The following is a 25533-nucleotide window of genomic DNA, read 5'->3' on the forward strand; positions in this document are numbered from 1 at the left end:
GGTGTCCTGCGGATTCTTAGATTACAGCTCTGGCTGCAGTTTTCCAGGTCCTCTAATTTGTCCATTACAAAGGTCTCTTTTGACATATACTCTTGCAGTTGTGAGTCCAGGGTGGTCAAGGCCTCTGCTTGCTCATCCAGTTGGACCTTCATCTCTTCTATCCTATGGCCCAATTCCATGATCTCTCCTTTTATGTCCGCTGCCAGAACAACTAGCTTGGTGTGGACTGCCTTTATATCTGTTTTGATCTCATGCAATAGTGTGCGAAACTCACCAAGCAATTCAGTGTTTATCCCATTATTCAGCATTTCCTCTGAGGGTATAGATTGCTGGTTTCCTGTACTCAGTGCTGGTTTTCTGGCCACCATCTCCACCTTGTACTGAACCGGTCCCACTGGTTGGTAGGCAGACATTGTTAAATGTAGTCAACGCTACTGTAATTTGGGCATATCACTGCATTCCGCATACACTTGCCACCTGATGCCAGGTTTGTAAGAGATTTTTCTAGTGCGATGAGGGAGATTCAGAGCAGATAGCATTTGAGCTGTGCAGATATTAAAGCTTAAGCAGCCACCTAGCTCCATGATGTCACATCCTCCGGGAATTCACTTTTCTATTGAGGCACAGTTCGATATGGAGTATCTGGTCTTTGAAAGTTAAGGAAAATTTAGCAGTATTTGGAAATTTTATATCTCTCTATATAAAACGCACCTCCAATGTTCTAATGAAGCCTCCAAAAGTCCAATGTTCTAAATCCGTGGTGGTGTAGATCAAAGTTTGCCATGAGTGTTTGCCCCGCCCTCGCGTCAAACGGAGGGAATCAGCGGTTCGTTGATGCTGGCCCCGAGCGTGGAAGGAGCAGAGCCAGGGTAAAGGTTGAAGCCGTGGAAGAGTCTGTGCTCCAATTGGCTCACTACCACACAAACGGGGGGAGAGGATGGATGGGAAGAGGTGCAAGGGGGGGGGGTCCAGGAACTAAGATGGTAAAAAGTGGGAGGGGTTTCCGGAACTAAGACATGGGTGGAAGGGAGAAGGGGGGAAGGGGATAGGAGGGAGGAAGAGTAGGGGGGGGGGCAAAGGGGAAGGGTAGAGTAGGAGGGGGAAGGGAAGAGTAGGAGAGGGGGAAGGGAGAAAGGGGGGAAACACACTCTCTGTCACACACACTGTATCTGTGTGAAACACACACACTCTCTCTCTCTCTCTCTCTCTCTCTCTCTCTCTCTCTCTCTCTCTCTCTCTCACACACACACACACACTCACTGTGTCTCACATACGCCCTCACACACAATCATTCTGAAACACACACACACACACTCACAGATACACAAGCACCCAATCTCAATCTCTCTCTGACACACAAACGCACAGTCACTCTCTCTCTCTCTCACAGTCACTATCACACACACACTCACTCAAACATACACACAGGGCCATGCCAACACAGTAAGCGGGGTAAGCAACGCAGGGGGGCGCCGACCTCTGGAGGGCACCTACCGTTTCCTGAGGTCAGCTCATTTGCAAAATGTTTTACTTGAAGCTGTGATTCTCCTCTCTCCCCTGCCCTCCCCTCTTCGACCACAATGCCAACCGATAGTCTGCAGGGGGGCACCAGAGACCCTAGGCACGGCCCTGCATACAGACTACGAGGAAAACCTGGCTAACGCCCGTTTCATTTGTTTCGGAAATGGGCCTTTTTTAAACTAGTATAGTAATGTTTCAATGTGAGCTGATGTCTATTTCATTTTGTTGGCTTTTACATTGTTCCCCACAATTAGGGTGCTTTTTTGTTTATAAGTGATTTTTAAGTGTAATAAATTAAAATAAATTAGCTATAATTTTGCTATCGACAGCCCAGGCTGTATAACAAAGTTTTAAATAAACACAAACTCTATATATTATTCTCTTTCAGGTTCTTCGACCCTTCTTGCTACGCAGAGTGAAAGTAGATGTGGAGAAGCAGATGCCAAAGAAATATGAACATGTAATTAGGTGCCGGCTTTCCAAGCGCCAGCGCTATCTTTATGATGACTTCATGGCTCAGGCCACGTAAGTGAACACTCACTGACGCTACACATGCAGTGTCAGAAGGGCAGATTTGGCTCTTCTGGGCCAAGCTGACTTGTTTCTGGCTTTGTCCTTATTAGACTTTGCACAGTGGCAAATGATTCTTGCTTGTTTTTGTGTTGTTTTTTTTTCCCAGAGCTATTAACTGCCACTTCATTTATTGGCACTTCACTTTTCTTAGAACCTGTTAAATGATATTTGCTTCTATCTTGCACCTCTTTTTCAGAACAAGAGAAACCCTGGTTAGTGGACATTTCATGAGTGTGATCAACATTCTGATGCAATTGCGGAAAGTGTGCAATCATCCAAACCTTTTTGATCCTCGACCCATTCATTCGCCCTTCATAACAGAGGGTATCTGTTTCAACACAGCTTCGCTAGTCCTGCGGGCCCTCGAAAGAGACCCTTTTAAGGCAGGTCTTTGAAACCAATGGACTTGGCAGGGAGGAATGTGGTGCTCTTGAAGGATGGGGACTAGGCAGGAAGAAGGGACAGTAATAAAATGATGAGTATGTGAGAAATGGGATCCTGCTCTCTTCGGAGAAAGTGGTGTGAGTTGTAGAACATTATTTACATAGGTAGAGGCCACAGTTGACGTGGGAGGGAGATCGCATAGGTAAAGAGTAAATAAAAAGCCATGAGCCAATGGTAAAGGTGTTTTGGTGTTCCTGACCTTACTATTTACCTTTTTCTGATCATTCCTTTCAGAATGTGGACCTCAGTATTTTTGACCTAATCAACATGGAAGGACGTGTATCTCGCTATGAGACTGACATCTTCTTACCCAGTTTCAAAGCATCTCGAGGTCTCATTGAGGAGATTGCTGAGTCCCCTGATCCCCCTCCCAGACCAAAACCTGTCAAAATGAAAGTCAACAGGTATTTGTAGTGGAGTTATGGGTATAGCCTGGTGCTTAACACCACCTGAGTCTGTTCTGGATAGTGTCCTGGGCCTTCTGCTAAATTCCTCTGTTTTGCCTGCAGGATGTTTCAGCCTATTTCAAGACCAGATGGACGGACTTTGGTTCTAGTAAACAGCCCCCGAGCGCCACCACCACCCCATATTCCCAGTCTCCCAGAACTGACACAGCCGCTGTCCAACTTCAATTCTGGAACTCCGGTCCTGCACCCATCTGACTTTCAGCAGAATTTTCCAGCTCTCCCACTGCCTGAGGTCTCTGTGCCCGTCTGTATATGTGTTCCCACACCACCATTGCCACCACCTCTTCCAGCTGTCGTGCAGCCACCCCCAGTGTTACTGTCTTCTCCAGCACAGCAAAACAGTATAGCAGTGGCCATGACGACAACAGCAACATCAGTCCCCCAAGTGCTATCTACACCTCAAGGTAAGCATTGAAACAGGGAAAAGTATCTGCCAGACAACTAAAAGGATGTTATGACAGGGCTTAGATGGTTCCATAATGCATCTTCTGTAAAGCAAAAAGCTTCTGTAGGATACAGAAGGAAAAATCAGTATTCCTTAGCATCCTCCGGACCGGCCGAAGATTGGACTGATGGGTTGTGCTCGCCTTCCAGCATGTTGGAGACTGAGAAAAACCTCTGACTCTAGCGAGCCAATAGGAGCCCTGGTCACGTGACCCTAGCCTCAGTATTTTCTCAGTCTCCCAGCAGGTAGGAAGTGAGCCCATTAATCTCTCTTGGTTGTTTTTTTTCAGCCTTTTGTCTTCTATTTTGGTTTTTTTCTGTTTTTTCTCTGTGCCACAGGAATTCTTTGGAGGCTTGTTAGACCTTTCAGCTTTATTAGCTTTCAGCCTCAGGGGTATACTCGGGGGTCCTGGGTCCCTTCCCCTTTTCCTCCCCACCTCCCTTCTAATAATTCAATTTCTAAGGGAAGGGTTGCTCTTTTGAATAGCAAAGGGTTAATACCTTTGCGAGAGGCAGCCAGGTTAAAACTAAATAAATTAGGAGCTTTATTTCCCATTTCTCTAACGAGCAGGCAGCTCTGGTTGCTGTTTTTGGTTGCAGTTGTATGTGTGCTAGCTGTTTAAGAAATACATAAAAGAAAGACACTGAAAGATACGACTTTACCTTGTTCTTGCTGGCCTGTTCGTTTTTGAGGGTGAATTTCTTGTTTAGCGCTATTTGACGGAGCAGGGTCTTTATTTTTAAAAAAAAAGGGATTTTTGGCGCGAGCCGCGTACGCACGTGCACACGATGTCTGAAAAACTCAAGCGATGCGCTGTCTGTCAGCGTCGGGGGGTTTCCTCTTCTGGCGCTTGCAAGTATTGCACGGCACTAGTGGGAACGTCTGGTCCTGTTCTTTCTTCCTCTTCGGGGGAGTCAGTCGGCAATTTCGGCCTCCTCACAGTCGCGCTCGGTGCCAGTAGTTGCGGAGGGGGCAGACGCGCCCCCGGACACGGGTACAGCAGTTTTGGCGCGAACTGCGGCCATTTTGAATTCTTCTCCTTCTTCACAGACAGACTTCAGCTGTAAATGCTCCAAATTCGGATTCCCTTTCTTCAGGAGCTCTGGTGCAGGCTGGGTCTACTCAGGCAGGGGGTTTTCCTCCTGAGTTTGTGCTCCAGATGTACCAGGCCTTTTTGATGCACAAAGGTGATGCAGGAGCTGGGGCAGGAGATTCTAGCAGACCTGCTCCTCCACCTCCTAAAAGATTTAGAGAAGGTGTTTTGCATGATGATTTTTGGGACGATCAGGAAATGCCCTATTTGGAGGAAGAGGAAGATCTGGAAGAAAATGTTTGGAATGATCCTGATCTTTCTTCTGCAGATCTTGAGGTTGCATCTTTTGACCAGGGGGATGATCCTTCAGTGGCTAGAATCTTTCACAAGATGACTTGCAGGAGCTTATAGCTATGGTCTCATCTACGTTGAACTTTGAATATCTTCCGCCGGTTTCTCAAACCCGTAAGGTAGATTCCTTGATTAAGGGGTCTAGATCTGCAGCCAAAACTTTTCCCATGCATCAGGACATTTGGGACGTTATTAAAGCACAATGGGAGGTTCCAGATGCGGCTTTTCGTCCGACTAGATATATGGCTCGTCTCTATCAGATTCCGGAAGCGGATAAAACTCTGCTTAAGGTGCCAGTCGTGGATGCAGTGGTGTCGGCAGTTACTAAGCGTAATACGGTCCCATTGGATGGGGGAACGGCTCTGCGGGATGTTCAGGACAGAAGGCTGGATTCTTTGCTCAGGAATAGTTTGATGTTTTCTTCCTTGGCAGTGCAGGCTGCCATTTGTGGTTCCTTAGTAGCTAGAGCCTGTTTTAGATGGGCAGAGAGAGTCCTGGACAGGACTTCGGATGATCTTCAAGCTATCGATTTGGAGGTGGCCAGGATTGAGTCGGGGGCGGCTTTTCTGGCTGATGCCCTGTATGATTTGCTCCGAGCATCTTCTAAGTCTTTGGCTTTGGGGGTCGCTGCTCGTCGATCTTTGTGGTTGAAGGGTTGGTCGGCGGATACTTCCTCCAAGTAAAAATTGAGCAAGTTTCCCTTTAAAGGTTTGGAGAAGAATTGGATAAGTTGGCTAATTCTTAGGAGATGCTAAGGTTCCTCGCCTACCTCAAGATAGGCCTCGTCTGTCTGGCCGAGGTTCTTTGTTTGCTTAGAGGTTCACGGAGAGTTTTCCGTAGGTTTCAGGCTGACCGGGGTTTTCAACCTCACAGGTCTCGTTTTTACAATAGGACTCAGTCCTTTCGGGGTTCTCGCAGAGGAGCGGGTTTCTCCAATCCTGGTTTTAGATCCCAAACCCGTCCTCCCCAATGAAGGTGCGAGGGCCTCTCCTCTGGTCCCTGTCTGAGCTCGGCTTTCTCAGTTTTATCAGAGGTGGGCCCATATCACTTCAGATCAGTGGGTCTTGGAGGTTGTTCGAGACGGTTATGCCTTAGAGTTCGCAAGGCCTATTTCAGGCACCTTTCTGGAGTCTCCCTGTCGCTCTCCTCTCAAGGTGAGGGCGGTTCGGGACACTCTACAGAGGCTTTTAGATCTTCAGGCTATCTGTCCAGTCCCTCCTTCCGAGTACAGGCAAGGCCAGTATTCCATTTATTTTGTGGTACCCAAGAAGGGAAGACTCATTTCGCCCTATTTTGGATCTCAAAGCGGTCAATCGAGCTCTCAGTGTCACAAGCTTTCACATGGAGACCCTGCGATCAGTCATAGTGACTGTCCACCAGGGAGAGTATTTAACAGCCTTGGACCTCACGGAGGCCTATTTGCATATTCCTATTTGTCTCGCGGGAGGTCCAGCACGCAGGGCACGCCCCACCGCGCATGCGCGGCCATCTACCCGCCCGTGCGCGGTCATTCCCGCTCGGTTTTTTACTTTCCACGCTGGAGAGAGACGCGTCTTCGTCCCTCTCCGTGTCAGCCCCGGAAAACAGATTTGCGGCCTAGTCCGCGCTTTTACTTACTTCTTTCTTGTTTTTTGCGCATTCGCACGCCCCTTTATAAAAAAAAAAAAAACATTTTTCCTTTCCCTTCCCTTGTCGAGTTTCTTCGTGGGGTCGCCTCGTCGCGGCCTTGAGGCCGCGCAGCCGTTTCTTTCTTTTTCTGGTGTGCTTTTCCACCGCCACCATCGACGATTTTGATCTCGCCGACGCGATTTTTCCGTCGATGTCCTCGAAGGTCCCGAGCGGATTCAAGAAGTGTGGTCGGTGCGGCCGGCAGATCTCGCAGACTGATCCTCACACTTGGTGCCTCCAGTGCCTCGGCCCGGAGCATAATTCCAAGGCGTGCACCTTGTGTCTCGGCTTGCGGAAGCGGACGCAGGTGGCGAGGCAAGTTCTTCGGGACCGTCTTTTGGAACTTGCGCCGGCCCTTCGACGTCGACCTCGACAGCATCGGTGTTGACAGCCGGGTCTTCGGAACCGGTACCGATGTCGATGTCTTCGGTGCCGACTATGGCATCGACCCCAGGAGCACAGGTTCTTTTGGCCCGATGACCTACCAGCAATAGTGGTAGTGAGCGGCCACATGGGCAGTCCGCCCCGGCCACTCCCGCTGCTCAGGGCCATCAGGACCAAACCCTGTCAGATCCGATATCTCGAGGCCTTGGAGACTCCACCTCCTCCTCGTCTATGCCGTGGAGCGCCGATGACGAGCATCGGAAGAAAGCTGCGAAAGGAAAGCACCAATCATCGGTCACCCACGGCGCATGGGGACTGGCAGCTCCCGGCGTCGAGAGAAGACTAGACCCCCAGGAAGCGGCAGCAGGGAGCGCTCCCCCTCTATCGAAGAGGTGTCGATGCGCAGGTCGCGGATACCCCGGAACCGTCTCCTGGACCCGGGCAGCTTCCAGCACCGATGCCTACACCGGCCCCCTGCCTCTCCCGACAGCGGGCCTAGACGAGTGCCTCCGAGCCATCCTTCCGGAGATCCTGGAAGGGCTGATGCACCAGGCCTTGCCGGCACCGAGGGTGCTTGCGCCCTCGGTGCCGTTGATGGAGGCGCGGTGGGCTCTGGTCTGGTGATGCGGTCTTCGACGCCGGCGCTGCTTGCGGCACCGGTGTCGATCGCCACTCAGGTGGAATCCCCGTTGACGTCGATGGAGGGAGCTTCGTCCCCACCGGCGCGGGAGTCCACCTCTCGACACCCTCGTCGAGGACGTGGTTCCTCGCAGTCGAGACGGGCCCGATTGGGGTCTGAGCTGAGAGAGCTCATGTCCGACACCAAGGAGGAGGCCTCGTGGGGGGAGGAGGAGGACCCCAGATATTTCTCCTCCGAGGAGTCTGTGGGCCTTCCCTCCGACCCTACACCTTCACCGGAGAGGAAGCTCTTGCCCCCTGAGAGCCTCTCCTTCGCCTCTTTGTTCGGGACATGTCTATCAGCATTCCCTTCCCAGTGGTTACTGTGGATGAGCCGAGGCGCAGATGCTCGAAGTCCTCGACTATCGATCACAACCTAGAGAGTCTTCCATGGTACCGTTGCACAATGTCCTCAAAGAGACACTGCTTCAGAAACTGGTTGAAGCTGTTATCTAATCCACCATTCCCAAGAAAGCAGAGTCCCAATACAGAATCCACTCAGACCCGGAGTTGATGCGGCCTCAACTGCCTCATGACTCAGCGGTCGTGGACTCTGCTCTCAAGAGAGCATGGAGTCGAGGGATACCGCCTCGGCACCCCCTGGGCGGGAGTCTCGCACTCTGGACTCGTTTGGGAGGAAGGACTACCATTCTTCCATGCTCGTGACCAGAATACAATCATACCAGCTCTACACGAGCATCCACATGCGGAACAATGTGCGGCAACTGGCGGACCTGGTTGACAAGCTCCCCCCGGAGCAGTCCAGGCCTTTTCAGGAGGTGGTTAGGCAGCTGAAGGCGTGCAGAAACTTCCGTCCAGGGGTATCTATGACACCTGTGATGTGGCATCCAGAGCTGCGGCCCCAAGGTATAGTGATGCGCAGACTCTCCTGGCTGCGTGCCTCTGGACCTGGACAACCGCACCCAGCAGCGGCTGGCGGATGTCCCTTGCCGGGGGGATAACATTTTTGGCAAGAAGGTCCAGCAGTTGGTGGACCAACTACACCAGCAGGAAACCTCTCTCGACAAGCTCTCCCACCGGGCGCCTTCAGCATCCACCTCCGCAGGTGGACGTTTTTTCCCGGGCCCGGCAGGCTGCACCCCTACGCCTACAGCAAGCGTAGGTACACCCAGCCAGCCCGAAGTCATCCTCAGGCACAGGGACAGTCCCAGCGTGCTCATTCCCGTCAACAGCGTGTGCCTAAGCAGCCCCCTGCACACTCCACAGCAAAAGCAGGGGACGAGCTTTTGACTGGATCCATGGGAACTAGCCGCCATCAAAGTAGCCGTACCGGACGGCCTGCCGGGGGGGGGGGGGGGAGGTTGAAAGTTTTTCACTAAAGGTGGCCTCTCATAACCTCCGACCAGTGGGTTCTCCAGATGGTGCGGATACCACCCGAATTTGGTCTCCACCCCACCAAATTGTCCACCGGGAGCTCAATTCTTCAGCTCCCCCACAAGCAGGTACTTGCAGAGGAACTCTCCGCCCTTCTCAGCGCCAATGCGGGTCTAGCCCGTGCCATCCGGGCAGGAAGGGCAGGGATTCTATTCCAGTACTTCCTTGTGGAAAAGAAAACAGGGGGGATGCGCCCCATCCTAGACTGAGAGGCCTGAACAAGTATCTGGTGCGAGAAAAGTTCAGGATGCTTTCCTTGGGCACCCTTCTGCCCATGATTCAGAAAGACGATTGGCTATGTTCCATAAGATTTAAAGGATGCTTATACTCGCATCCCTATACTGCCAGCTCACAGACAGTATCTCCGATTCCGTCTGGGGACCACGTCACTTTCAGTATTGTGTGCTGCCCTTTTGGCTCGCCTCTGCACCACGGGTGTTCACGAAGTGTCCGAGTTGTTGCAGCGTATCCTACGCACGCGGGGGTGCACGTGTTCCCGTATTCTCGACGATTGGCTGGTGAAGAGCACCTCAGAGGCAGGAGCTCTTCGGTCCATGCAGTGCACTATTCACTTCTGGAGCTGCTGAGCTTTGTGATACAATTACCCCGAAGTCCCATCTCCAACCAGTCCAATCTCTGGAATTCATAGGAGCTCTGCTGAATTCACAGACGGCTCATGCCTATCTTCCCGAGGTGAGAGCTCAGAATCTTCTGTCCCTCGCTTCCCAGACCAGAGCGTCCCAGCAGATCACAGCTGGCAGATGTTGAGACTCCTGGGCCATATGGCTCTACAGTCCATGTGGACTCCATGGCTCGTCTTCATATGAGATCAGCTCAATGGACCCTAGCTTCCCAGTGGTGTCAAGCCACCGGGAATCTAGAAGATGTTATCCGCTTGTCCATCAGTTGTCGCAATTCGCTGCACTGGTAGACAATTCGGACCAATTTGACGCTGGGACGCTCATTCCAAATTCCTCAGCCCGCAAAGTGCTGACGACGGATGCATCTCGCCTGGGGTGGGGAGCTCATGTCGATGGGTTCCACACCCAGGGGGTGTGGTCCCCCCAGGAACAAGCTCTTCAGATCAACCTCCTGGAGCTCTGAGCGGTCTGGACCGCACTGAAGGCCTTCAGGATCGGCTGTCCTACCAAATTATCCAAATTCGGACAGACAATCAGGTTGCAATGTATTACATCAACAAGCAGGGGGGCACCGGATCTCGCCTTCACTGTCAGGATGTGGCATTGGGCACGCCAGTATGGCATGCTTCTCCAAGCCACATATCTGGCAGGCTTAAACAACAGTCTGGCCGACAGGCTGAGCAGACTCATGCAACGCACGAGTGGTCGCTCCGTTCCAGAGTGGTACGCAAGATCTTCCGAGAGTGGAGCACTCCCTCGGTAGACCTTTTTGCTCCCAGACCAATCACAAGCTGCCTCAGTCTGTTCCGGACTTCGGGCACATGGCAGACTAGCGTCGGATTCCTTTCTCCTCACTTGGGGGACTGCCTCCTGTACGCTTATCCTCCCATACCTTTGGTGGGGAAGACCTTACTGAAGCTCAAGCAAGACCGCGGCACATGATTCTGATCGCGCCCTTTTGGCCTTGTCAGATCTGGTTCCCTCTTCTTCTGGAGTTGTCCTCTGAAGAACCGTGGAGATTGGAGTGTTTTCCGACTCTCATTTCGCAGAACGACAGAGCGCTTCTGCACCCCCCAACCTTCAGTCTCTGGCTTTCACGGCCTGGATGTTGAGGGCGTAGATTTTGCTTCATTGGGTCTGTCTGAGGGAGTCTCCCGTGTCTTGCCTCTAGAAAGGATTCCACTAAAAAGAGTTACTTTTTCAAGTGGAGGAGGTTTGGTCGTTTGGGTGTGAGAGCAAGGCCCTCAGAACCTCGTTCTTGTCCTGCACAGACCTGCTTGAATACCTTCTACACCTTATCAGAGTCTGGTCTCAAGACCAACTCAGTAAGGAATCACCTTAGTGCAATTAGTGCTTACCATTATCGTGTAGAGGGTAAAGCCATCTCTGGAGAGCCTTAGTCGTTCAATTCATGAGAGGCTTGCTTTTGTCCAAAACTCCCTGTCAAGCCTAGTGCAGTGTCATGGGATCTCAACGTCGTCCTCACCCAGCTGATGAAACCTCCTTTTGAGCCACTGAATTCATGCCATCTGAAGTACTTGACCTGGAAGGTCATTTTCTTGGTGGCAGTTACTTCAGCTCGTAGAGTCAGTGAGCTTCAAGCCCTGGTAGCCCATGCTCCGTATACTAAATTTCATCATAACAGAGTAGTCCTCCGCACTCACCCTAAGTTCCTGCTAAAGGTGGTGTAGAAGTTCCATCTTAACCCGTCAATCGTCTTGCCAACATTCTTCCCAGACCGCATACCCGCCCTGCTGACGTCAGTTTCACACATTGGACTGCAAGCGAGCATTGGCCTTCTATCTGGAGCGGACACAGCCCCACAGACAGTCACGCCCAATTGTTTGTTTCTTTCGACCCCAATAGGAAAGGGGTCGCGGTCGGGAAACGCACCATCTCCAATGGGCTAGCAGAATTGCATTTCCTTCACTTACCGCCCAAGCTGGGCTTGGCTCTTGAGGGTCATGTCACGGCTCATCGTGTTAAGGCATGGCAGCGTCAGTGGCCCACTTGAAGTCAGCCACTATTGAAGAGATTTGCAAGGCTGCGACGTGGTTCATCTGTCCACACATTCACTCACATTACTGCCTCCAGCAGGATACCCTCCGGGCAGATCGGTGCTGCAGAATCTGTTATGGGATTTGAAATCAACTCCACCCTCCAGGACCCGATTTTATTCTGTTCAGGCTGCACTCTCAGTTAGTTGTTCTTCCGTAGTCAATTTCTGTTATGCCTTCGCTGTTGCGAGGTTCAATTGACCTGGTTTCTTGTTTTGAGTGAGCCTGAGAGCTAGGGATACCCCAGTCGGAGACAAGCAGCCTGCTTGTCCTCAGAGAAAGCGAATGATACATACCTGTAGCAGGTGTTCTCCGAGGACAGCAGGCTGATTGGTTCTCACCTACCCTCCCCTCCCCCTTTGGAGTTGCGTTTTTCCTCATGTCTTTGCTTGTCATTCAACTGAGCGGGAATGGTCGCGCACGGGCGGGAATACGGCCGCGGCTATGCGCGGTGAGCGTGCCTGAGATTTTTACTCCGGTTGAGGGGCTGCCGTGGACGTCAAACCCAGTTGTGAGAACAATCAGCCTTCGTCCTCGGAGAACACCTGCTACAGGTATGATCATTCGCTTATCCATGACACCCCGGTGCAGAATCTGTCCAGGTAATATGTCTCTTAAGAGCTTGAGACAGTGCTCCCACCAGTGCTAGTGGAGTGTCTTCTTGCCCGCCATGTGATCGTAGAAACTATCAGTCTCTTCTCATTTGCACTGAGGCAGGAGACCGTGTTTGTCCAGCTCCTCACAGTGTCTGTGTGGTTTTTTTTGTGCCTTCCTTGGGGAGGGTTTTGACCAGCTTTGTCCTGTTCTTTCTTCAGGATAACTTTTTTATTCCTTTTCCTTTTAGTTTTAGTTTTTTTGTCTGATTTTAAGTTTTTTTTTCTCGGGCTCACTATGGCCTCTTAGGCCTGAGCTTCGGCGGGAGTTTTTCCCCTTGTATTTTTTTGGTGGTTTGCCCCTTTTCTTATATCCCCATAGAATCGTTTGATTTTGCCATGGCTGTTTTTCCTGTTCATGTCATTGAAGGTTCCAATGGCTTGAAGCTCTGTGCTCAGTGCAGTCGGGCCATTTGTAAGGCTGACACCCATTCCTGGTGTATCCAGTATTTTGGGCCAGACCATAACTCTACGAACTGTATTCTTTGTTTGCATATGCCAAAAGAATACGAGCAGAGAGGCTCAAAGGATTAGCATTTTTGGAACCCATTCCAAATCATCGGCATCGATGTGATTCTTGCACTGGCATCAGGTAATCAGACCCCATGGATGCTAGACCTATGTCAGACACTGGAAATGGGTGTGTACATCCAGCAGGTCTCCACCTACTATTATTTTCAGTCTGTTCCTTCTTCCGTTTTCTGAAGGATTTTCTTTTAGCTCTAATAGCTTCCTTCCACCTCACTTTTTAACCATGCCAGCTGTCGTTTGGTCTCTCCGTCCTCCTTTTTAACACACGGAATATATTTGGCCTGGGCTTCCAGGATGGTGTTTTTTGAACAGCATCCACAGGCCTGATGTAAATTTTTGACCCTCGCAGTCGCTCCTCTAAGTTTTCGTTTCACCGTTCTTCTCATTTTATCATTGTCTCCTTTTTTTAAAGTTAAACGTTAACGTATTTGATTTCCTATGTATATTTACTTCAAAGCTAATATCAAATCCGATCATATTATGATCACTGTATCAAGCCCCTAGTTTACCATTACCTACACACCAGATCGTGCGCTCCATTAAGGACTAGGTCTAGAATTTTTCCTTCTCTCGTCGGTTCATGTACCAGCTGCTCTCAATAAAGCTGTCCTGACTTCATCAAGGAAATTTTACCTCCCTGCATGTCCTGATGTTACATTTACCAGTCAATATCAGGGTAATTTAAATCACCCATTATTTTTGTGTTGCCCAGTTTGTTTGCGTCCCTAATTTCCTTTAACATTTCTGCATCCGTCTGTTCATCCTGGTCAGGCGGACGGTATTACACTCCTATCATTATCCTTTTCCTCTTTACACATGGAATTTCAATCCACAGTGATTCCAAGATGTGTTTTGTTTCCTGCAGAATTTTCAATCTATTTGATTCAAGGCTCTCGTTAATATACAATGCTACCCCTCCACCAATTCGATCCACCCTATCACTACGATATAATTTGTACCCCAGTATGACAGTGTCCCACTGGTTGGCCTCCTTCCACCAAGCGGTATTGATGCTCATCGTTGGGTAAAGCCTAAGAAGTACAAGCATCGATCCCTCTTGATGCATGGTGCTGGGGGCACCAAGAGATCTGGTATCCAAGAAGTGTCTCCGCTGGGAGGAGTGCTTCCCCTCCATCGAGTAGGTGCTGGCGTGGAGGTCTCCATGCAGCAAGGATCTGAGTTGATAAATTTTCTAAATGTTAAACATCCATAGCTATCCCAGTATGTTTATGATACTGTATTGTAAAATTGGATTCTTACAACAAATTACTTTCTTATGCATTATTCTTTATGTATCCAATACTGTTTATTGTAAGCCACATTGAACTCAAACTTGTTTGGGATCATGTGGGATATAAATGTCACAAATAAATAAATACCGGCGGTTCAACAGGCTGTTTCTGACCTGATACCCCAGCCTCTCCCATTGTCGACCCTCGATGAGCGGAGCCAGGTCACTCTCCAGGAGCAGTTGGTGAAGCTTCTCTAGCAGAGTGTATTGGCATCAGGGGTGCTAGCATCAGCCATGCCTCTACCAGCTGCCTTTCAGGGCCCTTAACCTGCAATGGGGTCTTCAATGTCACTACCTGTGGTATTGGCGTTGACAGCCACCCATGTGGGTACCCCCCTCAGTGTCAATGGAGGAAGTTTTACCGGAGTTGAGGTTGCAGCTTACATCTCAGCGCCATTCCAGGCAGGGACCTAGTTTCTCCTATCTGAGGCAGGCTTAATCTCAGCCCTCCCATGAGGAGTTTTTTTTGCTGACACTGATACAAAATGCTCATGGATGTCTGATGAAGACCCAAGGTACTTCTCGGAGGAGGAGTCCTTTGATATCCCATCAGACCCCTCACCACCAGAGGAGAGGCAGAATTCTCTATCAAAGAGTCTCTCCTTTCCTGCTTTTGTGAAGGAGGAGGCGTCTGCCATCCCAATTCATTTGGAGACTGAGGAGAAGCCCAGGACTGAGGTGTTCAAGGTTCTGGACTATGACTCTCCACTTAGAGAGGCTCTGACTGTCAGGCTTCACAATATCCTGCATGATGTTAGGATGAAGAACTGGGAGTCCCCTCTGTCTGTCCCAGTCCTCACCAAGAAAATAGACACCATGTATCAGATCCAGAGTTCACCTGGATTTGATAAGCTGCAGTTGCCGCCAAATTCTCTGGTGGTGGAATCTGGAGGATCGCCTGGTGACTTGCCTGCCTGGTGCGAAAGTGGCGGACCTCACGAGTCACGGTTATAGGATGTTAGTGCTGGGGAGGAGCTGGCTGTCTTGGTACATGTGGGTACCAATGACATAAGAAAATGTGGGAGAGAGGTTCTGGAAGCCAAATTTAGGCTCTTAGGTAGAAAGCTCAAATCCAGGAACTCCAGGGTAGCATTTTCTAAAGTTCTACCTGTTCCACACGCAGGGCCCAAGAGACAGGCAGAGCTCCGGAGTCTCAATGCATGGATGAGACGATGGTGCAGGGAGAAGGGCAGGGGGATCCTATTCCGAAAGGATGGGCTCCACTGTAGCTAGGGTGGGACCAGGCTGCTGGCATCGGCATTTACAGTTGAGATAAAGCAGCTTTTAAACTAGAAACTGGGGTAAGGCCAACAGTCGCTCAAAAGTGCATAGTTCAGAATAAAGTATCTTTCAAACATATCACCAAATCAGGGAAGATAGGGTATCCCGAAAGTGAGGTTGCAAAAGAGACCATAGTAGGTCAGGTGTCCTAATAAATAATCAGACAAAAGATTGCAAAATAATACTGTCAAGTACTGAGCATGATGTAAATAGGAACAACAAACATAGTTTGAAATGTCTATATGCGAATGCTAGAAGCCTAAGAAATAAGATGGGAGAGTTAGAATGTATTGCACTAAATGAAAAATTAGATATAATAGGCATTTCTGAGACCTGGTTGAAGGAGGACAACCAGTGGGACACTGTCATACCGGTGTACAAATTATATCATAGTGATAGGGTGGATCAAATTGGTGAAGGGGTAGCATTGTATGTTAAGGGGGGGCCTTGAATCAAATAGATCGAAAATTCTGCATGAAACAAAACACATCTTGGAATCCCTATGGATTGAAATTCCATGTATAAAGGGGAAAAGGATAGTGATAGGAGTGTACTTCCGTCCACCTGGTCAGGATGAACAGACGGATGCAGAAATGTTAAAGGAAATTAGGGAGGCTAACAAACTGGGTAACACAATAATAATGGGTGATTTAAATTACCCTGATATTGACTGGCTAAATGTAACATCAGGACATGCTAGGGAGGTAAAATTCCTTGATGAAATCAAGGACTGCTTTATGGTGCAGCTGGTACAGGAGCCGATAATAGAAGAATTCTAGACCTAGTCCTTAGTGGAGCGCATGACCTGGTGCGGGAGGTAATGGTGCTGGGGCCGCTTGATAACAGTGATCATAATATGATCAGATTTGATATTAGCTTTGGAGTAAGCATACGCCGGAAAGCCAATACGTTAGCGTTTAACTTTCAGAAAGGAGACTATGATAAAATAAGAAGAAAGGTGAAAAAAAACCTGAGAGGAGCGGCTTCGAGGGTCAGAAATTTACATCAAGCGTGGATGCTGTTCAAAAATACCATCCTGGAAGCCCATGCCAAATATATTGCAAGTATTAAAAAAAGGAGGACGGAAGACCAAATGACAGCTGGCATGGTTAAACAATGAGGTGATGGAAGCAATTAGAGTTAAAGAAAATTCTTAAGAAAATGGAAGAAAGAACCGACTGAAAATAATAAGAAACAGCATAAGGAATGTCAAGTCAAATGCAAGGCGCTGATAAGGAAGGCAAATAGGGACTTTGAAAAAAGATTGCGTTGGAGGCAAAAGCACATAGTAAAAGTGTTTTCTAGGTATATTAAAAGGAAGAAGCTGGCAAAAGAATCAGTTGGACTGCTAGATGTCCAAGGAGTAAAAGGGGCAATCAGGGAAGACAAAGCCATAGCAGACAGATTAAATGAATTCTTTGCTTCAGTCTTCACCGAGGAAGATTTGGGAGAGATACTGGTGCCAGAAATAGTATTCAAAGCTGACGATTTGTAGAAAATGAATAAAATCTCTATAAACCTGCAGGATGTATTGGGGCAATTTGACAAATTGTAGAGTAACAAATCTCCTGGACCGGATGGTATTCATCCCAGAGTACTGATAGATTTGAAAAATGAACTTGCGGAAATAATTCATCTTTAAAATCGAGCATGGAAACTGGAAGATTGGAGGGTAGCCAAGGTAACACCGATTTTTAAAAAAGGTTCCAGTGGAGATCAGGAAAATTATAGACCGGTGAGTATGACGTGAGTGCTGGGCAAAATGGTAGAGACTATTATAAAGAACAAAATTACAGAGCATATTCAAAAGCATGGATTAATGAGACAAAGCCAACATGGATCTAGTGAAGGGAAATCTTGCCTCACCAATCCATTACATTTCTTTGAAGGGGTGAACAGACATGTGGATAAAGGCGAGCCGGTTGATATTGTGTATCTAGATTTTCAAAAAGCATTTGACAAAGTACTCCAGAAGAAATTGGAGAGTCATGGGATAGGAGGGAGTAATATATTTCCTTTGTCTTTGGGGAAAAGTCCGTGTTGTAGCATGTAGTTCAGGTGTGACATAAGGTCTGTTATGAAGCGTTTGGGGGCGAACTTTATTAGGCTACTGGGGCAAATATCCAGTTTGGAGTGGGTTTTGTAGAATTTGTTGAGTGCTTGAGTAATGGTTTCTTTGGTTAGCAGATCAAAGTCAATCCAGGTTCGATCTGCTGGGTATTCACCGGGAGTAGGGTCCAGGCAATCCATACATTTTTCGTGACTAGTGGTATTGAGTGGTAATGTGGATCGAAGTTTTATAATTTTCTCATTGACGTATGTGGCAAGTTGGTCTGCTGATGGGGTGTCTGTGCTGGCTGTGGTAACTGGTGTGGTGTCTATTAGTTTATTCACGAGTTGGTAGAGTTTATGTGCGTCTTTGTAGTCTGGTCCTATTTTGGTTTTGTAGTGTGCTCTTTTGGTTTGTCTTAGTGTATATTTGTATTTTCTTTGCATTTGTTTCCATGTTCATTTTTCATTTTTTGCCATGCGCGTTCAAGCCTCCTGACTTGTGTTTTTAATTTTTTCAGTTCTTCGTTGAACCAAGGTATGGAGCTGTGTCTTCGTGTGGTTCTTGTTTGTAGCGGTGCAATTTCGTCTAGTATGTTCCTGCATCTGTCGTCCCAGTTTTGGAGATAGTGTTTGGAGTCTGTCTTTGCTAACCATTCATTTTTGTAGATCTGTTGCCAGAATGTGTCAGGATCAATCTGTCCTCTAGTGGTGTAAGTTGTGCATTTTTGCTTGGGGTGCATGTCTTTTTTTCTGCCATTGTAGGGCTACGTTTAATTTATGGTGGTCTGACCATGGTATGGCCATCCATTTTGTATTTGTTAGTATAAGGTTTGAGTCTGAGGATAGTTTGTATGTAATGAGGTCAATTGTGTGTCCTTTGACATGTGTAGCTTGCATGTTAGGCAAGTTAAGGTCCCATAGTTGCAGGAAGTCTTTGCAATCACGTGTGTTGTTTGCATTAAGGTCTTCCAGGTGTAGGTTTATGTCACCTACATAGTAACATAGTAGATGACGGCAGAACTATTATGAGTAAGTTGGAGTTGGATACACATGTATTCGCTATAAAATCCATAAAGTTTGACTGGCATTCTTGGAGTGGAACGGGTAGATGTGAAGTGTCTGTTTACTCTTTCCAAAAATACTAGGACTAGGGGGCATGCAATGAAGCTACAAAGTTGCCATAGAATGTGGTAATGACAGTTAGCTTAACGGGGTTTAAAAAATGTTTGGACTGCAGACGTCAAAACGTGATGACGTTGAGGGCGGTGGACCTATCAGAGGTGCGAGGGCGGGGCCAAGAGAGATGGTTACAGACTCACGAATCTGACGAACCTTACGAACCCTTCACTTCAGTGAAGCCACGGAGTCAGGTTCAGAACGTTGAAGGTGCTTTTTTATTATAGTAGAGATATTTTTATCTGTCATGTTTTTATATTTAATTTTCATTTTCATTTCTATGTAGATTTACTTGACCCATGATGCAGGCTTTCATACATTATATGTATACCTGAGTTAGATTTTTTTTCCTTACCTTTCTCAGGGCACAGACCGTAAAAGTCTGCCCAGCACTGTTCTTGAACTTCCCATATCTATTTAGTTATGATCATGGCTTAGAGAAGTCTGCTCAGCACCGGTTTTGCTTCCCAATTACCAGTGTTGCCACCCAATCTCCGCTAAGGTTCCTTAGATCCATTCCTTCTAAACAGGATTCCTTTGTATTTATCCCACGCATGTTTGAATTCTATTACAGTTTTCATCTCCATCAGCTCCTGCGGGAAGGCATTCCAAGTATCTACCACCCTTTCCATGAAAAAATACTTCCTGACATTACTCCTGAGTCTGCCCCCTTCAACCTTAATTCATATCCTCTAGTTCTATCACCTTCCCGTCTCCGGAAAAGGCTCGTTTGTGGATTAATAGTTTTCAAATATTGAACGTCTGTATCATGTCACCCCTGTTTCTCCTTTCCTCCAAGGTATACATGTTCAAGTTGGCAAGTCTCTCCTTGTACGGTTTGCAACACAAATCCCATACCATTTTTGTAGCTTTTTGCACCGCTTCCAGTCTTTTTACATCTTTAGCAAGATACGGCCTCCAAGACTGAACACAATACTCCAAGTGGGGCCTCACCAACGACTTGTAGAGGGGCATCAACACCTCCTTTCTTCTGCTGGTTATACCCCTCTCTGTGCAGCCTAGCATCCTTCTGGCCACGGCTGTCACATTGTTTCTTCACCTTTAGATCCTCGGACACCAACACCCCAAGGTCTCTCTCCTGAGTTGCGCTTGCTAATCTCTCCCCTCTTATTAAGTAAGTATCTCTCTTTCGGGTTTCTGCACCCCAAGTGCATCATTCTGCATTTTATCATTAAATTTTAACTAATGATACAATTCAGAAACCATATATATTTTTTATTTTGTTTTTTTCTAAATATGCATATAGTGCTCAGTAACTGGGCCTGCCGTACCGAACTGACTGGCAGTTCTATCATGCGTCATGCTCAACCAACCTTCATCGCATCAATACCTCCTCCCTACCTGCCCGTAAATGTCCAGATAAGTATATCTTGAAAAAGGACTTTCCTACACCTCATTGCACACCTCAGATTACAATAAAAAGCTCACTACTTATCTTGTATTGAGATGGCGGTTGGCTTCTTGTTTGGAGGCTACCCCGTGTGCTCCGTAATATATAGTGCAGTGAAAAACTGCCAGAAATGCTGTTCCCTACATGCTGGCATGTTTTGCAAAAATGCGTCTTCAGGGGAACGCTAATCTAAAAATAAAGACAATACTGTAAATCACAGAACCAATATAAATGTAGATTATCTAATTCCCTTGTAAACATTGTTCACCCCTTCCTTTTAAACCCTAGAAGGGGTGTGTCAAAGACCACCAATCAATCTCCTTATTGAGGTCATCCGGGATAACTGTGTGCCAGTAATAAATTAATTATTGTTCCTTGTGTATCAAAGCCGATACCACATCGCCTCCCGTTTTTAAAGTCACCTGGAGTAAAACCACAAACTAGAGATCCTTTTCTTCGTGGTGCATTTGCATCCAACGGGCAACCGGGGGGGGGGGGGGGGGGGGGGGGGGGGGGGCTTTCCTTTTCTGGAGACGTAAGTTGCTCAAGTGGTCAGCGATCTGAATTTTAATCTTATGCTTAGTCTGACCAATGTACCACTTGGCCCATGGACAGCAGATCCCATATACTACTTGAGAAGACTCACAATTGGTGCTACCCCGCAGTATAAAGTCGCGTCCTGTGACAGGATGTTTAATTTTAGAAATAGTCCATGCATACTGACAGTACACACATCTATAGCACCTGTCATGGCCTACTGTGTTGTCAAGGGGCACATGGTTGGTATTATTGTTGAGTAACTCCCCTAAGTTCCGTGCCCTGGTATAGGCAAAACACAAGTCGGGTGGCATTTGATGTAATTGTAGCAGCAGCCAGTGTTTGCAAATAATGCTTTTAATTTGCTTGGCTTGAGATGACAACGGCAGAACACAGACCAGTTGATCCTGCCGCCCGTTAGCTGTTTCAGGTGGTTTTAAAAGCCACTATCGCTGAGCATTCCTAGCTCTTTTCTGAGCTTTTTTGATTGTTTTCTTGGGGTAGCCTCTCTGTCTAAATCTATGATGTAGGTCAATGGCATGTTTGTCAAAACTTTCAGTGTAATGACACAATCTCTTAAGCCTGAGAAACTGGCCCATTGGAATGCCATCCTTTTGTGATCTGGCATGAAAACTGTTGTAATGTAAGACAGTGTTATTGTCCGTCGGTTTACGATAGATTTGGGTCAACAAATATCCCCTGATATAATGTGATCTGGATATCCAGAAAATTAACCTGGCTATATCCAATGTGGGTGTCAAAGGAGATGTTCAGGTCACAAGAGCTAAGATGTTGAAAAAACTGTTGCAAAACTGAAATATCACCCATCCAGATGAGGAGCACATCATCTATAAACCTTTTCCAAAGAAATATGTGGGTATTGAATCTAGATGGATACACAAATTGGCATTCAAATTGAGCCACATATAGGCACGCCACATTGGGAGCTACCGTAGCTCCCATCGCCACCCCACATGTTTGAAGGAAAAACTGTTCTTCAAATTGAAAATAATTCATAAGGATCACCTGTGCCATTTGATTTAGCAAAGTAACTGTCTTGCTAGAAATGTCCGTTGACTGGAGCTGTGTGTCAACTGTAACGCTTGGTGTTGTGGTATCATCGTATACAAGGACCGTACATCCATAGTGACCAAGACAATAGGGGTATCGATCCTTGATAAATCCTGCAAAAATGTAATCAAATGCGTCGAATCCCTAATGTAAGATGGGATAGTCAGTACTGAGGGTTGTAGATGGAAATCCAAATACTGGGATAATGGTTCATTTAAAACACCCATACTGGCCACTATTGGTCTCCCAGGAGGGTTAGACAGTGACTTGTGAATTTTAGGGGTAAATCATATCTGAGGTATTTTAGGGTGTGCCATATATAGATATTGGTATTCCCCAGTAGAAATCGTCTCCGCAGTATTGGCTAATTGCAAGAATGTGTTTTATTTCCTTTTTATACTGGATCGTAGGATCATGGTCAAGGATTGTATAAAAGTTAGTATCACCCAATTGCCTGAAAGCTTCCTTCCTATATTCCGTCATACCCTGGATTACAGTTGCTCCACCCTTATGTATAATAATAGTTATCCTGTTGTAATTCCTTAAGTGCTTGTTTCTGTGCTTTTGTCAAATTACTAAAGGAATACTCCAAATGCTGTTCCATAATTTTAACGTCTTGCAGGACTAAGTTCTGAAAAGTTTCAACCACAGCATCAGGGGGACCTGGCAGCATCCAAGTAGATGGAAAATGATATTTACTGGAAAATGAACGGGTCATATCTATAGTGTGCAAGTCCTTATTATCTTCACCATAGTGTGGTCTTAATTTGCGTTTCCTAAAAAAATCTATATAAAAATTTTCGATTAGAAAACTAGTCATATCTAACAAATGGAACAAAAGATAACCCAAGCTGAAGGATCTCCATCTGAGGGGGTGTAAGGATCTTGGATGATAACTTATAGATCAATCTATTCACAATGGAGAAGGGTAGTTAGTGGGGTTCCTCAGGGGTCTGTGCTAGGACTGCTGCTTTTTAATACATTTATAAATGATTTAGAGATGGGAGTAACTAGCGAGGTAATTAAATTTGCTGATGACACAAAATTATTCAAAGTCTTTAATTCGCGACAGGATTGTGAAAAATTACAGAAGGACCTTACGAGACTGGGAGACTGGGCGGATAAAAGGCAGATGACGCTTAATGTGAGCAAGTGCAAGGTGATGCATGTGGGAAAAAAGAACCCGAATTAAAGCTACGTCATGCAAGGTTCCACGTTAGGAGTTACGGACCAAAAAAGGGATCTGGGTGTTGCCGTCGATAATACATTGAAACCTTCTGCTTAGTGTGCTGCTGCAGCTAGGAAAGCGAATAGAATGTTGGGTATTATTAGGAAAGGTATGGAAAACAGGTGTGAGGATGTTATAATGCTGTTGTATCGCTCCATGGTGCGACTGCACCTTGAGTATTGTGTTCAATTCTGGTCGCCGCGTCTCAAGAAAGATATAGTAGAATTGGAAAAGGTGTAGCGAAGGGCGACTAAAATGAAGCGGGGATGGGACGATTTCCCTATGAAGGAGGCTAGGGCTTTTCAGCTTGGAGAAGAGACGGCTGAGGAGAGACATGATATATAAAATAATGAGTGGAGTGGAACAGGTGGATGTGAAGCGTCTGTTCAAGCTTTCCAAAAATACTAGGACTAGGGGGCATGTGATGAAACTACAGTGTAGTAAATTTAAAACAAATCGGAGAAAATCTTTCTTCACCCAACGCATAATTAAACTCTGGAATTTGTTGCCGGAGAACGTGGTGAAGGCGGTTAGCTTGGTAGAGTTTAAAAAGGGGTTAGACGGTTTCCTAAAGGACAAGTCCATAAACCACTACTAAATGGATTTGGGAAAAATCCATAATTCCAGGAATAACATGTATAGAATGTTTGTACGTTTGGGAAGCTTGCCAGGTGCCCTTGACCTGGATTGGCTACTGTCGTGGACAGGATGCTGGGCTCAATGGATCCTTGGTCTTTTCCCAGTGTGGCATTACTTATGTACTTATGTAATCTTGCTGAGCTCGCTGTTTCCGGTGACTCCTGCCCGGTTTGTCATTTGGTTGAGACGGTTCCCCCAGTATTGGAGTGTCTGCTGTTAGTAAAAAAGACCCTGATGAAGGCAGGGAGGGTGGAGCAGTATCCTCATCACGTTGTTGAATTCCACGTGCACCAGTAGTGGAGCGTGCCAACGATGTTTCATCCCCAGAGGAAGAAACAAACAGCGAGTATTCTAAGATTAGAGAGGGAATATAGGCGGCTGAAACATTTAAGTATCTCACACCCATCCCAGCAAAACCAAGAGAAGTATTAGTGAAACCAACCCATTTCATTCGCTTATAGCGTCTTGAACGTCTAGTAGTGTCCATCTATGGATACACAAATCCACAAGTGTAATCCTTCTCGTCCCTTTTGTGATAAAGTCACCTCCAGGATAGTTGGGTTAAGGCAGTTTCAGTCTGAAATACAAGTCCCAGAAGGCATTGCAGGCAAGGAGCCAGAGGGGGAGATGAAGAACCCGGACTGGACTCCTAGCTGCAATCACGGGAAGACAGGGGTGTAAGCTGGCAGGTTGTGTAGGTGGCTGCCACTAGGCGGAAAGAGAGTTAGGAACCCTGTGTGCAGGAGCTCATCATTGGTCTCATTAGTCTAATGCTTACCTCAGCTGGTTTGGGTGTGAAGAAGCTAAGGGAAGGAGAATGATTGGTGGTGGTAGCTGAAGCCAGGTATGATTTGGCAGGTGCGAGGAGTCTCAGGAGAGAATTCAGTTCAGGAGAGAGAAGCAGAAGGAGAGAAGCAGTTACATGCTGAGATCCTGGGCAGGGAGGTCCCTAAAGTACGAAGCAGGCTGAGATTCCTTGGGTGAGGGAAGTCCCAAAAGTATGAATCACTGTGAAGCTGATGCAGGGGAAAACCCTTGGGTAGGAGGATAGTCCCTAAAATATTGAACTCTCCTGAAGGTAAAGAGGATAGAAGTAGAAACTGCTGCTTGGTGACTGAACTGTGATGATGAACTGAAAGAACTGTTTGTCTTGGGAATTGAATACTGTTTACTGTGCCCTGGATAAAGGCCCAGACTGGAGCCTTGTAAGCCTGTATTGAATCCTGGTATGTGCTATGCTGCTGTTGGAACTGTGTACTAGAAACCTGCATAGAATAAAGTCCTTAAGATTGAAGTTACTGGTGGACATCTATTTCTTCATTGTACCGGGAGCCTGTGGCTGGAGGAGATTGTTCTATCCTTGGCTGCACAAGAGAGGCGCCTGGTTACACTTTTGAATTTTGCTACTTTCTGTGCCCTAATCTTGTGTGTATTTCTCAAGATTTTCATATGTTGCTGATACTGGCATCAAATGCAGACGTCTCTACAGGGATCTTAAGACTGTCAAGTAATTGGTTCAAGTCAAGTCTTGTGACTAAGCTGTTTCTGCAATTTATCTATAGTAGCAGCATGAGATCGACCTAGGGAACAACGTGAAATGCTTCATTCACACCTGGTGACATTTCGTAGTAGGAACTAGGCTCTTTGTTCCTTCTCACGCCTCTGGGTATTCTGTGCTTAGGCAGTACTCAACTAAGTTTTCAATGGAACTCGGTGCGTATGACTAATTTATGTTGCCTCAAATATCTTTCCATTCCACTCCCACATTCTTCACATCTGTGTGTAAATAGTCTCTCACCCATCATCAATTCTTGAACTCGTTCTATTGGCTAGTCCCAGTTTGCTGTCCACCCTGTCACCATGATTCCCCTCAATTAATCACTACCCCGAATACCTCTGGGGTATATATACCTATTGATTTCTCCTATATTAATAATGATACAATCAAGAAACCATCTCTTTTTTATTTTGTTTTTTTCTAAATATGCATATAGTGCTCAGTAACT

At 47.0% G+C, this 25533-nt stretch overlaps 1 protein-coding gene across 1 annotated transcript in view; it reads left to right on the forward strand.

Moving 5' to 3' along the window:
• The window catches only part of SRCAP (Snf2 related CREBBP activator protein), a gene marked incomplete at its 5' end in the record, with an annotated part of 948600 nt that overhangs the window by 445294 nt on the left and 477773 nt on the right, over nucleotides 1-25533 (forward strand). Inside the window, 4 exons of the mRNA XM_030210811.1 lie at nucleotides 1910-2046; nucleotides 2291-2477; nucleotides 2773-2942; nucleotides 3048-3409. Of these exons, the coding sequence (XP_030066671.1) occupies nucleotides 1910-2046; nucleotides 2291-2477; nucleotides 2773-2942; nucleotides 3048-3409 (856 nt within the window). The remainder of the gene's footprint in view (nucleotides 1-1909; nucleotides 2047-2290; nucleotides 2478-2772; nucleotides 2943-3047; nucleotides 3410-25533) is intronic.

This window comes from Microcaecilia unicolor, chromosome 7 (assembly GCF_901765095.1).
Source record: "Microcaecilia unicolor chromosome 7, aMicUni1.1, whole genome shotgun sequence".
Classification (NCBI taxonomy): domain Eukaryota; kingdom Metazoa; phylum Chordata; class Amphibia; order Gymnophiona; family Siphonopidae; genus Microcaecilia; species Microcaecilia unicolor.